A 15,385-nucleotide genomic window follows, 5' to 3' on the forward strand; every position below is an offset into this window, starting at 1 on the left:
CTATGACAAAGACAATTTAACACTTGCTATGCTCCATTGGCTCTAAACAAACCAAACTTAATAATTTGTCCTCATACTGCAAAGATTTATCTGTCTGCCAGCTTTAGAAACTGCTTTACAAGCAAGCACATTTTATCAAGACAACTGCACTGAACTGAAGCAATAAAAGCACAGAGGGCTGAGATGTGCCATCAAAGCATACATTAATTTGCTTTCCTTATTAAAAACAAAACAAATGCTGGACTGTAACAAAGTAAGATATAGGCATAATTTTTTTTATTGGAGGAGAAGCAATAAAAGGCAAACGTGTTCTACTTCTCTGCCAGAGCAGGAAGAAATAAAATTTTAATGTTTGTGGCAATGGAAGACAAATTTTCTAAAGGAAACCGCAGAAAAGACTCTCTTCTGTTTTAGAGAAAATTACTATTTGTAATTGTCTTACTATTTGTAAGACTTGCTTGTCATCCCGCAGCGGAAAGACTTTGCTTTGTAGTGCTTTTTAAAGATTTTTTAAAAAAATGTAAGTTGCATCATGAAGATAAAAATGGGAAGGAAAGAGAATTATAAAGAATTTATAGAATTCAACCTCTCACATTCAAGTCACTGAGGTTTGGGGGAAGGCTGCATATGATAAGTTTTTTTTGCATATTACCCTTAATGTTAAAAACTTTTTTTGTTTTGTTTTATGGTTTCTCTTCGATTTCATAGTATGCTCTCAAATTATTACATGTCATTTTGAGTTGCTTTGCAATTTGGGGTGTTTACAGTCCTGTAAATAAATAAAGAAGAATAGCATGCTTTACCTCCAGCATCTCTGCAGGCAGCTAATCTGAAAACCAGAAACATTCTCAACCTTCTTGCAATTCTCCCTCCCTGGCTTTCTCTTGCTGTCATTTCTCACTTGGGCTATGTTCCTTTCGAAGAGCCACTTACAAAATAGCAAAAAAGCAGCAATAAAAATGATGATTGCAGTAGGTGTTAATGAAGAAGGATGGGGTGGAAATATAAATCAAGTAAAAGGAGAATAAAAAGTCAGCTTCTGAAGAGATGTGGTTCTTCTCTAGACTTAATAACTGCTCAGTTTATTCTGTCTTCCTCAATTTTCTCATTGCAAATTCAGTCCTGAATTCAGGCATACAAAGAAGGTTATAACAGGCAATAGTAAGGAGTGAACCCTTTCCCTGTGAAGACATGTGATGTCTAATTTTAAAAAGCATCCATGTATTCATTCTTTGGTTTAAACTTTCATGTTTGCATTTCCGTGTGCTTGTTTATGTTGGCACAGATATCCTTGCTGAATACATGAATGCTTTTACAAAAGAGATGTAATCTACATGGCCTTGACTAGTGGGGTATTTTTAATTCCTTTCCAGAATGCCTGAATATAATTTTATTGGAGGCTGAAATTTATACATTTCTGTTGTTTAGAGCGGGATGAATTCTTATGTCCTACGTAAAGCTTTTTGAAGGCTGTTCAGGATGGTTATTGAATGCTTCACTTTGCTCATTCTTTTATACTTATTGAACCCGACTTCTACCAAAATGCCTGTGCCCTCTGCTACATTACAGGCTCCCAGCAGATATTACCCCCCCCCCCCAATCATTTGAATTGCTTCTTAAATACAGGTTAAATTCAGCAACTGTTTAAAGTTACGAACAAGCTGAATGATGATACTTAAGACTGAAACTCAAGCCATGTTGGTGCAGTGGTTAGAATAGTACTGTAGGCTACTTCTTCTGACTGACTGCTGCCAGCTGTTCGGCAGTTCAATTCTTGCTGGTTCAGGGTTGACTCAGTCTTTTATCCTTCCAAGGTCGGTAAAATGAAGACCCAGATTGTTGTTGGGGGCAATATACTGACTCTATAAACCGTGGGCTATAAAGCACAGTGTATCAGGCTTCCAAGTAACACTCCTAACGAAAGAAGACTCCGAGGCTTGCGTTTCCTCAAAGTTCCATTTTATTAGAGATATCATATTGGCACATGTGAGAAAACCTGAATCTGAAAGTTTCCAGGTTTTTCCCCACCCAAAAGAAAGTTCAAGTCCTGCCCAGCACCCACATGTTTATTGCATGATCCAATCAGGCACCATCTGAATTGGAGATGCCTCCCAGTCACCACATCGCAGCTGCAGGGACAGTTGACCTTGACTTTCTGAGAAAGAATGTTGTTATGGCTACATAACACCCACACTGTGTATAATCCCCCGTACCATTTTCCCACAGTAGAAAATGTGGCAGGCCTGAAGTCCAAAAGGTAGAAGAAGGCTTCCAGGTCTGACACAGTGAAGTCTAAGGGCTATTGCTATTGAAGTTCCAGCCATCCCAGCACTCCTCCTGTGATAGCGATATGAGCGCTTGGCAACTGTCTTGCATTATGATAGTTGTAATATGTAATTACATGATCACCGTTTGCAACCTTCCTTGCCAGATTCTGACAAGCAAAATCAATGGGGAAGCTGAGAGGGAAGGTCTCAAAGTCATTCCAGTAAGTTGTTTGCACCCTTCCTGCTCAGCATCAAACACCTGTCCCCCTGCCCACCATGTGCATGCTACACTTTGCCAACATGTCCTCTCTGCCTAGCAGCCGCCGCTAACATATCTATGCCATGCCTCACAGGTCACCTGTACATCTCCCCCACCCCAGCAATTACACCCAGCTGCAGTGCTTTTCATGAGTCCTCTGCACATCCCTCCCTACTCAGCAACAGCTATCCCACTGTGTTCACGTCACACCTTACCTGCCTGTTAGTCTGTTTGCAATCCATTGGGTCTTGCTTAACGATCCATAATCCTTGCTTAATGACAGCAGGGACTGCTGATATCGTGATCTCCAGCAATGTGATCACATGATTAACACTTTACATCTGCCTTATTTAGCAATGAAAATTCCTATCCCAATTACCATAGTTAACCAAAGACTACCTATAAAGTCATAAGCTGGATTTTCTAGTGATTAATACAGTTCCTATTAATATTCTCTGGATGCGTAAGTCTTCCTCCCAAACAAGAAGTATTTGACTTGCCTTAAGCCTTACTAGTTATTGTTGATCCATCCATATTGATGAACAAATGTTCTCTCTCTTTAATGACCTGAATGAATCAGGAATACACAGTAACATGTTGTTCTATTGTGAAGAGCTTGGTGGATATTAACACTCCACCCTCCCCCAAATATTTTGGCTAGAAATAGAATACTACTAGTGAAGATGAGAGTCATTGCTGTTGAACATATATTAATCATATGTCATTTGCCCCATTATATTTCTATTTTGCAAATAGAAAACTATAGTGTATCTGTTCAAATTAAAAATGAAAGCAGCAGCATCACTCTATAATGTAGTATTATTGAATCATTGCATTAGAGTAGTTAGCTAAATATTGCTAATGCATTCCCCACAAAAATGTTGCTTTAGAAGTTAATCCAGTGCTTTGCACATGAAAAGTTTTGGCTTTTCCCTTTGAATATTTTTGTATATTTTGTTTTGATTATTTATTTTGTTTTGATTATTTTGAGTAATAAACTTTGAAATTTAGGGTCAGTAAATATAGGCAATCCTGGCTAAAAGTCTTAGTATCTGTGTAAAATAGTTTGATATGTTCATAAATTTACACTCTAGTCTAATATTTGTTTGAGATGTTCCTATTTTTGAATGATTTTTTATAATCAAAAGAATAATTCTAAGTCTATCAGAAGACTAAAAACTACCTGTCTACAGTTGCAGATGGTTAGAATTGTCTTTGCTGTAAATGATAACTGATTTTTAGCAATGATTGCTGTTAGCCTTTTTCTCCTAAATCATATGAATTCAATTCACCTGAAAGGCAATCCAAAAACTATGTATTATTAAAACAGTGGTTAATGTGACCTTTAACTGGGTAAAACATGCACCATGGAGCAACAATAACAGAATAACAGCATTGAAAGGAACCTGGGAAGTCTTCTAGTCCAGGGGTAGTCAACTTTTTTATACCTACCGCCCACTTTTGTATCTCTGTTAGTAATAAAATTTTCTAACAGCCCACCGGTTCCACAGTAATGGTGATTTATAAAGTAGGGAAGTCAATTAAATTAAAAAAAGGAAAGTGCTTCAGTATCGGACAAAACCCCTACCGCCCACCATGAAAGCTGGAACACCCACAAGTGGGCAGTAGGGACCAGGTTGACTACCACTGTTCTAGTCCAACCCCCCCATTCAAGCAGGAGACTCTTTACCAGAGGTCTCTAACCCCTGGTCCGTGGATCATCACGGCTGCAGCATGGCATAAACCGGGCTGCACAAACTATTGCTGGATGCAGGTGGCACGTGAAGCTATGCCTCCTTGGGCCCACAGAAAAATCTCTCAATAGAACTGGTCCCTGGTGCTCCAAAGGTTGGGAGCCGCTACTCTATACCATTTCAAACAAATGGTTGTCCAATCTCGTCTTAAAAACCTCCAGTGATTGAGCACCCACAACTTCTGAAGGCAAGATTCCACTGATTAATTGTTCTCTGTCATGAAATTTCTCCTTAGTTCTAGGTTGCTTCTCTCCTTGATTAGTTTCCATCCATTGCTCTTTTGCCCTGCCTTCAGGTGCTTTGGAGAATAGATTGACTCCCTCTTCATTGTGCAACCTCTCATATAATGTCACCCTTATGTCACCCCTAATCCTTCTTTTCATTAAAATAGGCATATTCGATTCCTGCAACAGTTCTTTGTATGTTTCAGTCTCCATTCACCTAATAAACTTGCTCTTCACAACACTCTTTAGAGTCTCGGCATCTTTTTTTTTATATATCATCGTGACCAAAACAGTATTTCAAGTGTGGTCTTACCAAGGCATTATAAAGTGGCACCAACACTGTATGTAATCTTGATTCTATACCTCTTTTAATGCAGTCTAGAACTATGCAGGCTATTTTGGTCATTACAGTTTTTGAACTAAGATACTTCAAATGAACTAATTTACAGAATGTGTCCAAAATCAACAATCCATGACTCCCAAGGGAATGACATTTGCGGAGGTTGTGTCTTTTTCACTGCTATTGACTGCTGCTGGAGTCACATCACTTTCATTTTCAAAGTTCTGTGACAATTTCCCAGCCAGTTTTGCAATCCCTCACTTCCCCCTCCCATCCAGTAGCAGTCACTTTCCTGCCTACTGGGAAGGGAAAGGAAAGGGAGGGAGGGAGATAGATTTTCAGTGCTCCCTGCCAAATTACCACAATGAAACTCAACAGGGCAGGATGTCAGAAGTTGCTCCTGCTCTACTGCTTTTTTGCCCACTCATTTTGTTTCTCTGCTTGGGTAAGGAAATATATCTGAAAAGCTGGTCCAAAGGGGCACAGGTTGTCTAATAACAGCTTAAAATAACCACAAATAATTTACATGTCTGAAACTGTCAGCATATACAGAAGAACCTTTGTAGTTTAGAAGCAATTATAAAAAACGAGCACTTTCCTTAGGTACTTGTAACAACTCTTATGCAGTCCTTTCTAGGGTGGTACTTTTGGATCGCCTGAACATGGAATCAACAAAAAAGCATTTTATTATAACAAGGAAGGTGGTCAGGATGATTTATAACTGTATGATCATCTGTTAGGATGGTGGACCTAAAGATCTGTCCCTTAATGCTTAATGTATATGGATGGCTGACCATATTATATTTTTACACATTTCTATCAAGGTAATTCTGCTTACGGGTCTAGTATGGTGGCAGTTCCACTGAGTAAGCGAGCTGTGATAATCTGAGGTAACTGTTGTTAGCCAAATAGGTCATATTTGGCAACCAGAACCGAATTGCTTTGAAAAATGACACTTAATTCCCCCGCTCTTGTTTCCTAAACAGGCACTTTACAGTTAACATCATTTCTTGAAGAATTAGAGTTTTGTTTCATAGATGCTGAGATTTCTATTTTGCTGTGAATTATTTTTGCATTTTTAATTATTGATTTAACATTTTAATTCTAGTTTGGCTAATTTTAATTAGATAAATATTGAAAATTATATGTAAATGGAGAATTTTTTATAATCTCAGGTTGCTGGGGATTGGGCAGCATATACATTTAGTAAAGTCATTATGATTATGATTATTGTTACTGGAGTATGGTTTTGGGAATTCTATAGCTGAATCTTTGGTAGCCAGAAAATTTTGGATACAAATACATGTATTAATTCAGAAGTTTTCAAACACTAATGTACAATGAAACCAGAGGATTTGTTTTTGGGGAATGGTGGATAAGCAGCTGGAAAAAAATCATGGAATTTTGCTTTAATATGTAATTGCAGCAAGATTTATTATATGCTTCAAACTGGAAAGGTTTGATACTATTCACAAAAGAGGAATGATGAAGATGATGGAATTTCCTGAGATGGCTAAACTGACTTCTTTGGTTAGAGAAAAGACAACATCTATATTTGTTGCTTACTGGAAACCCCTTTTACACCTTTTGCATGAAATTGAAAAAAATGAACTTTTGATTTATAATTTTGATGATAAAACTGTCAGGGTTCCAAAAACACCCCCAACGAAATCAAAAACATTAGATAATAGGTTCTATTAGATAATAGAAAAATAGCCTATTTTGTAACTATAGAGTAAGATAATTTTCTAATCATACTTCTACTTGCTGCGAAGAAAATTGGAAGCTTCTTTCTTTTTTATCTTTTTATACTTTTATCTTTTTCTTCTTTTTCCTTTCTTCCCTTTCTTTACTTTGTATTAATTTTTGTTAGTTTTTATCTTTTTAAATTCTTAATAAAATTTATACAAAAAATATTTCTGATGGTGAAATGATTTATAGTTATGGTCATTGACATCTTATCCCACTTATCCCCAGCCTAGTACTCTGATTAATTTTAAGCTCCCATTTTAAAAGATGACTTGAAAATGTGTTATAATTTTCAAAATCATGGCAGTCCCACATGCTAAACTTTTTTTTTCTGTCTATTTTAAACTTATCTTACACTTAGGTTAGATATGGTGGAGGCCTTCATGGAAGATGGAGAACTAAGACAAATTCTTCAAGATGATCTCCTCCGCCGCTTTCCAGACTTCAATCGGATAGGGAAAAAATTTCAGAAGAAAGCTACTCTGCAGGACTGTTACAAAATATATCAGGCAATTAATCAGCTACCTAATGTGATACAGGCACTGGAAAAAAATAATGGTAATTTTTTTCTTATTTTCTAAATATAGAAATTTTCTAAAGTTTAGAAAAAATTAAAGATTTTACTTCTAAAATTTTTAGAATTAAAATTTAGATATTTAAAAAATAAATATAAAAATCTAACTATCACAAGCTCAAGAGGCAATCTCTATTCAGCTGCCAAGAGTATTTTTGCAGCATCCAGGAGAACTGTTTTCCTGCCAGTGTTAGTGATACACACATGTGTAAAAAACTAAGCATTCTGGTTTGGAATCATCTGACATTTGTATTCCTTGTTTATTTTTCATATAACATGAAAACAATTAGTGTAGGCAAAATGGAAAAAAATGCCAATTCTGATTATTGAATTGACTTGAAATCAGTATTTTGGTATTAGGACTATAGCCTCAATCTCTTAAGTATAGAACAACCAAATAACTGAATCAATAAAAATTTTAAAACAACATCAATGGAAAGAGAAAATGGCAATTAAAATGTCCTAATTGCTGCAGCAATTAGAAATTTTTTAAACTGGGCAATAAACAAAAAATATATCTGGCTAGGGTATTTTTTATTCTGAGCACAATTCAAGATTGCTCACTTCACTTCTGAAATAAGAAACACTTGGATAGAACCAAGTTGGCTTACAAATCAGGATTAGCTACGCTTTTGTGTCAGTCATGACTTATTATATGAACCTATTTACATATGCACATGACGTTATCTTTATATCCAGTGAACTTATAATTTCATCTTTCTCAGAGTTGTGTTAAGAATGTCTTTTTCCAAATTATTAAAGAGTTTTTCTTTAAAAGAGTCAGTCAGGTTTTCCATATTTTGAATACCAAAAACATTCAGTTTGTGTGATAACTCCTACTATGTGTCTTGGTGTGCTATTCTGAATTGTGGTAATAGAGAGGAAGATGGAGAAATTTAATTTGCTAAATAAAAAAACAGAATTTTAGAATAGTGCCAAAGCAGTTTGGGAGGCTAATCTTTAGAAATATTTGTAACTCGGGATTGATCAAGTGTGAACAAGAAAAGAATAGATGAATGAATAGAAATAGGAGGGGAAAAAAGAGTAAGATATAAAGTGGTATGTTGGCTTTAGAAGAAAGTGAAGCCAAAATATAACATTCCTTGTTTGATCATAACAAGCATTAGTTATCTTTTGTTAAAAATGTAGTCCTAACACTGTTTGTCTAGAAACCTTTATATAGCACATTGTCCACAAAGAACTAACAATATTTGTTATACTAAAATGGCATTGAGCAATCTTGAAGGGGTTGATATAGATAGACTCCTGTTCATAGAGGAATAGCCAATGAAGTCCTGACTGATTAAATTATATATGGGGAGCAGATCTAATTTAGTTGTGAAAGTAGAAACATTTGTTGGTGACTAAGTGTATGAGACTTAAACTCTTGGCAGAAATCCCAAATTTCCAGCTTGTCCATCAAGTAAATGAATAAGCCATCGTGTCAGCAGCTATTCAAAAGCGTCACAGTCGCCATCCCAAATTTCCAGCTTGTCCATCAAGTAAATGAATAAGCCATAGTGTCAGCAGCTATTCAGAAGTGTCACAGTCACCTGCAAATTAACATACACACCCGTCAGAAGTACTAGAACCTACTATTTCGAGAGTTAGACATATGAATGCTATCTAAAGAGTCACTTCTTTGACTTCTGACTGTGCTCAGTGATCTAAGGGATCAGATGTAAACCGGCAAAGTGGTTTTTGGCTGAAGGTAACTGACATTCTGGCTCTGGAAAAATCTTCCCCAAGTGTAACACTATCTAAGTCAGTGATCGCAAATCTTTTTCTTGTGGCGTGCTACAATTGTACATGGGCCTGCTATTGCATGCCCACACCAATTCAGTCCTTTCTACCCCCTCCCCGCGCATGCGTGCACGACCCCTCCCCAGATTCTGGAGACTTTCCTGAAGCCTGGGGTGGGGAAAAACTGACTCTCTGGAGGCCCTCCGGAAGCCAGAAATGAATCATTTCTGAACTTCTAGTTGGCCCATTGGGGCTGTTTTTTGCCCTCTCTAGGCTTCAGGAAAGCCTCTGGAGGCTGGGGAGGGCAAAAAACGCCCCCAACGGGCCAACCAGAAGTTCGGGAACAAACTTCTGGTTGGCCCGTTGGGCCTGTTTTTTGCCTTCCCCAGCCTCTGGGGGCTTTCCTGAATCCTGGGGAGGGCGAAAACAGCCTTCCCCAGCCCTCTGGAAGGCCAAAAATCAGCTGGCCAGCGCACGCATGCACGCTGGAGCTGATGGCTGGTGTGCCAGCAGATATGGTTCCGCGTGCCACCTGTAGCACATGTGCCATAGGTTCGCCATCCCAGATCTAGGTGCATAGAGTTCAACTCATAGAATTCCCCCATCATCATGGTCATTACTGAGAACTCTGGGAGATGAAGTCTGTACATGTGGACATGATCCAAATATTTATAGTAAGAAAGAGAAACTTTCATGATGAATATTCTATTATGCAAGGGGACTGAGTAACTTTTGACTTGATTGTTGTAGGATATTGAAAAGAAAACAGATTATTCAAACTTGATACATTTCAAACAAAGGCTTAATAACATTCAGTGTCTATAGGACATGGCAAAATATATTAACTTTGTTCAGGAATAAATCAGAATCTGATGGAAATTCCTGGCTATTAAGTTGAATGAAAACAAATTGGTTTTTAAAAAGCCCATGTACAAGAGCTGTTGCTTTATTATATGAATAGTCCAAGTGCACTAAAGTCTCTAATTTTTTGGACATTTCTCTAGCAGTTTGAACTGAATGATCAGGCTGTTCTCTTTCAGTATAAGAAATGTCAATTTGCATCTGACATCAAATGGCAAATATAAAGATCTGACTGTTCATTAAGTTAACAAAAGGTGAACCTTCTAACGTCTGCAAAAATGATCCATCTGATTTAAATATGCAGTACTGTAGCTGAGAAAATTAAAGGGCATTTTAGTAAAGAGCTTTAATTTGGCAGCATTGAAAATGCCAGATTTGTTATCTATTAAAATCTTTATAACATGCTTGCTTCCTGATTGCTACTACAAATTTGAAGGTGTTTTTTAAAAAAAATAATACCTCAATGAAGCAAACTCCACATTTGGAATTGTAAAACCAGAAATGTATTGGCTTCTAAAAGTAGGGTCTGGAACAAATTTATAGTTGAAAGTAAGTTGAAGGTGTAAGCCAATCAGTCATACTTTCTTCATGGGTCTCTGTTATATTTTATCTTTTTGCTCAGAATTTATCAGAATTCTGTAGCCACTGAATATACTTTGTATATTACTTCTTTACTGATTGGTTTTAAAAGCCTCTCTCCACTAGATTTTATTTTCATAATTTTTCTTTGTTCCTCTGCAAATCTTAGAGTAGTATTCACTTCTAGCCTGTTGTTGCCTCCATCATTTATGTGGTTAATTTTAGGGGATATTAGTAATTGGCAAAATGTGTTTAATCCAGGCAAACAGTACAGATAGTCCTCGACTTATAACAGTTCATTTAGTGACTGTTCAAAGTTACAACAGCACTGAAAAAAGTGACATGACTGTTTTTCACACTTACCACTGTTGCAGCATTCCTATGACCATATGATCAAAATTCAGATGCTTGGCAATTGATTCATATTTATGACAGTTGCAGTGTCCCAGGACTTTTTGTGACCTTTTTACACACGAAGTCTATGAGGAAGCCAGATTCGCTTAACAATGGTGTCACTAATTTAACTAGTGATTCACTTAAGGTCATAAAAGGGGGCAAAATTCACTTAACAAACGTTTCACTTAGCAACAAAAATTTTGGGCTGAATTGTGGTTGTAAGTGGAGGATTACCTGTATTTATTTACAGCATTAGAGAAACTCCTAAGATTGAACAGAAACAGAAATTGCTTTACAAAATTGATCAGCCCTACCAGATAGACCAGACCAGAGAATCAAAGAAGCATTTGTTGAGCTGTGTTTTCCAGGACTTAAAGAATGTTTCAGCCCCTTTACCTAGATAATGGTTATTGCCTATTTCTGCGAAGGTTACCTCCCTTTCTTATACAGCTTATGTTGTTTGCATTGAGAGTCAAATGGAAGGACTCAGTGGTAGGATTCAAATAATTTAACAACCGGTTCTCTGCTTTAATAGGACCCCAAAATCGTTTCTGTACATTTCTATTAGGAAGTCTGATTTGGTAACATAAGCAAGGTAACATAAGCAAGCTTTTTTAGCAGCTAACCTTGAAGACAGGAGAATGCCAGGGAGAGTATGTACTCCATCATGTACTTGATATCCAAATAAATGGTACAAAAGAGCCTTTTGAACCTCTTTGGAGCAGAAGGATTCCTCCCTCCCCATCTTATAGCTATATAGATAATCACGTTACACACACATGTCCAGGAAACCATTAGGAGTCAAATTGAGCTTGCTTGGGCTCATCATTTAATATTTTTCTGACATTGTAAGATTGATAGATTGGCTTCTTGAATGCAACCGTTGGTCTTGCAGGGAATACTATAAATCTAGGAAATATTACTATACTAACTCTCTTTCTGTGGTTTCCGTTACTGCTGTGATAAATAATAGTAAAAGAGAATTTTCCTCTAAGGGCAGAGAAATAAAAATTCTTTCTGACCCAGCTTCTCACCTGAATAGGAGTTATCCCTTCTCTGTTGGACTAGGCAGATCAATATTTTGCAGTAAGTCAGGATTTGTACCTGTTCCTTTAACAGCAAGCACATAATTTTTAGTATTGTGTTACATTGTGGGAACAAATTATGAACAAATTAGGTTTTGTTTAGAATTGTAGACTCCTTAAGCAATAATAATTTTAAAAATAATTTGCACTTTTCTACGCTTTCTATTCAAGATACAATGAAAGCAGACCAACATATCTACGTGGTACCTATATATATATATATGTCATTCCATATTGAGTAGGGTTACATTCTAAATGACTGGATTAAAGAATCTAACTGTTTTCATGTTAGAAATGGATTGATTTGATTCCGGGTTCCTTAAGAAAAGGAGAAAAATGCTAAGCTGATCAAGACTCTGGGAATCCATGAAAGTGTTAAAATTCTCTCTACTACCAACGATATAGTTAAATGTATAATTCTGTAATTTACTATTTTTCCCCCTTTCAAATGATTTGTTGATTCTTGAAAACTGCCTAGGGTTTCTCTGTAGTTCTTCTGGCACGACTCAAAAGTAGTTTGCCCTTGTCTTATTCCCTGGGCTAAGAGAGAGGGGCTGGCCCAAAGCTATTCAACTGGCTTTAAGCCTGAGGCAAGACTAAAACTCATTGTCTCCTAGTTCTAGCCTGGAGCCTTAACCACTGCACCAAACAGGTTCTTAAATTACTATTTAGTAAGTTACTCTACAGCTGCTAATCTATTTAAACATATCTGATAAATTCAAGTAGGATTGTCAGTCAGTTTATTTATTGGTGATTCTTTTCTATGTGTTTTATCTTTTGACAGGAAACTGCAGTACACTACTGGATGCGATATTCACAAAACCTCTTAAAGAGCTAAATTGTGATTTCTCCAATTTCCAAAACATGATAGATGAAACTTTGGACATGAATACGGTAATCTATGAAAGTAGAATGATTTATGGTCCTATCATATATATTCTATGCCAATTTACAGCACAGAGCACAATTAGTCAGGAAGGAAATTTCAAGAGAAATTGCTATACCAGGAATTGTCAAAGCTCAGATTTCTCTTTCCAGGTGCTGAAAACATACAGTGGGACCTGTTCAGAAGAATCACCCAACTAATTATAGCAACTAGAAGTACTGAAAATGTGTCCAACCCAAAGTGGACATATTTCCAGTGCTTCTAGTTGTTATATTGATAATTCAGGATGCTTTGGTTATTTGCATTAATAATAAGAATATTGAATAAAAACAATAAGATTTTCAGTAGTAGTTTCCCTATCCATGGGTACATGCATAATTACATTCTCATTTGCAGTTATCTTTTAGGTAAGCAATGTTATGCTTGCCCTCTCCATCATTAGGGAGAATGATGACTGCTCTTACATTCATTTTTTTTCAACCATCGCTACTTACATTTCCCCAAGCTCCTCCATATTCCAGTGGTACTTAGTGATATAGTTGTTTTCCATCATTTCCAGGAAGTTTTCATATTAGCAATAGCGATAGCACTTAGACTTATATACCTCTCCATAGTGCTTTACAGCATTCTCTGAGCAATAATACACATTTACAAATGTCAGCATATTGCCCCCAACAATCTGAGTCATCATTTTACTGACCTTGGAAGGATGGAAGGCTGAGTCAACCTTGAGCTGGTCAGAATCAAACTCCTGGCAGTGGGCAGAGTTAGCCTGCAGTGCTGGATTCTAACCACTAGGCCACAATGGCTTCCCTTTCTTTTAATAACCACTTTCTATTTATTCAGTTGGGAAGACAACCTATTTTCTTATACCTTTTCATAATTGCTTTCTTTTCCTGAAGTAGTTTTATTTTCACACTTATTTCTTACATTTCTTCAATGTCTATATTTCCCAAGATTTACTCTTGACTGGCAAAAATGGCTTGTTTCATATTCAGAACCTCTTATCACTTTGTATCCTTCACTAATATTCTCTATCTTTCTTCCTAAACATTCAACTTAAATCAGTTCAGTTCTTGGATATGTGTATGCATGAATAGACTTATGCATAAACCATTTATTTAAAACAGCTTTTTCTAAGGAAATACTCAGAAAGGAATTGTTATTTTCATTCATTTTTGCGACTCTAAATGGCCCAGCAGCATTTTCTATAATCTCTTATTTCTACTCATCTATTAATATCATATAGTAAAGCTTTTTTCCCTGGATTGCATGTTACAGTCTTACATATTTTATGGTTATCACCTGGTGGGCCCATAGATTAACGTCTGCTGCCCATCATGGCTTTGATCAATCACAGCTTTCACATCATGCTTTGTAATATAATAAAATTACTAGGCTTAGTCATACCAATGCCACACGCAGCATTGCCTTTTAATAATAATAACAGTACTCTCAGTACTGGCATATTTTGGCCAATATGCGACAAGAATATTTTTTCCCCAAACATAATCACACACTTTTCTGGAAGTTAGGATTTATAATTTAGAAATTACGGTACAACTCAGTATTGTATCAGTACCAATAAAAAGATTCATGCAGAATAGTGATAGACAGAAAACTGGATCACATTGATAACTCAGAACTATGTATACCAAATGTATTGCAATCCCTGTTGTTCAGATTAATAATAGTTACATGTTATGGAAAGAGCTTATGTATTTGTGTGTATGTGTTAGCAATGAACATTTTTGCAGAACTCTTTGAATAAGCAATCATTTTTTTCTGGGAAGATCCACTCAAAAAAAAAATGATAAAGAAAAAGTCAGAAAAATTGAGTGTTCTTTGCCTCCACTCTCATCAAATGCTTACATTAGCTTTTTCTAACTTCATGTCTCAAGTATTGGATTTCAACTCCTATCCATAATATAATAAAATGGTATCTTATTCCAGAAATTTAAAGGATCATATTTAGTCAATTAGAGGATTAAAAATTCCAAAAATGATCTAAAGGATACTTGTTGCCCTTTTCAAAAATGATTAATTAAGATTTTATTGTGTAATGTTGGTAAAATTATAAATAAATTATTATAAATTAGAAATCAGCTCTTGAATTACTTAGTACTCTCTGTTCTTGCTCTTGCAGTTAATGTTCCCTTTTGACCTTCTATTCCTTCCAGCTAAGCTGCTTTTTCTTTAAAATCAAACAACAAAATTGCGATTTGTAAAATGAAACTCCTACACACAGTGATGTGAAATGGTTGAACAAAGCATACATCTAAATAAATAAATAAATAGCGCATTTGTTAATATTTTACATTCATGAACAGTTCACCTGTGGTTACTGGGATAGTAAACTTTCTGGAGTGTAAAAAGCTAGACTCTTGTGATTGGAGATTTTATGGCCTTCAGTTTGACAAGAAAACCTTTATGAATCATTTAATTCTCCTCTGCACAGTGCATGGTGAAGTTACAAGTCACCATAGCAACCAAATTATTAACCTTTGCTGAATAAACTTTTTATGTATAGATTGACGTTTTAGAACCCACCAACATATTACCTTGTGAAAGATATACTATCTTTGTTATATAGAACCCTCCCCCCTTTTTGATCATTTCAAGACTTTTCCTCCTGCCCTCTTTTAAATTCCTGGCAACTGCCTGGATT

At 36.2% G+C, this 15,385-nt stretch overlaps 1 protein-coding gene across 2 annotated transcripts in view; it reads left to right on the top strand.

The window, feature by feature from the left end:
- MSH2 (mutS homolog 2) overlaps positions 1-15,385 on the top strand; it is a 77,040-nt gene that overhangs the window by 34,551 nt on the left and 27,104 nt on the right. For both annotated transcript variants that reach the window (XM_032216595.1, XM_032216594.1), the window contains exons 7-8: positions 6,955-7,151; positions 12,616-12,725. In XM_032216595.1, the coding sequence (XP_032072486.1) occupies positions 6,955-7,151; positions 12,616-12,725 (307 nt within the window). The remainder of the gene's footprint in view (positions 1-6,954; positions 7,152-12,615; positions 12,726-15,385) is intronic.

Source organism: Thamnophis elegans, chromosome 4, assembly GCF_009769535.1.
Source record: "Thamnophis elegans isolate rThaEle1 chromosome 4, rThaEle1.pri, whole genome shotgun sequence".
NCBI classification, from domain to species: domain Eukaryota; kingdom Metazoa; phylum Chordata; class Lepidosauria; order Squamata; family Colubridae; genus Thamnophis; species Thamnophis elegans.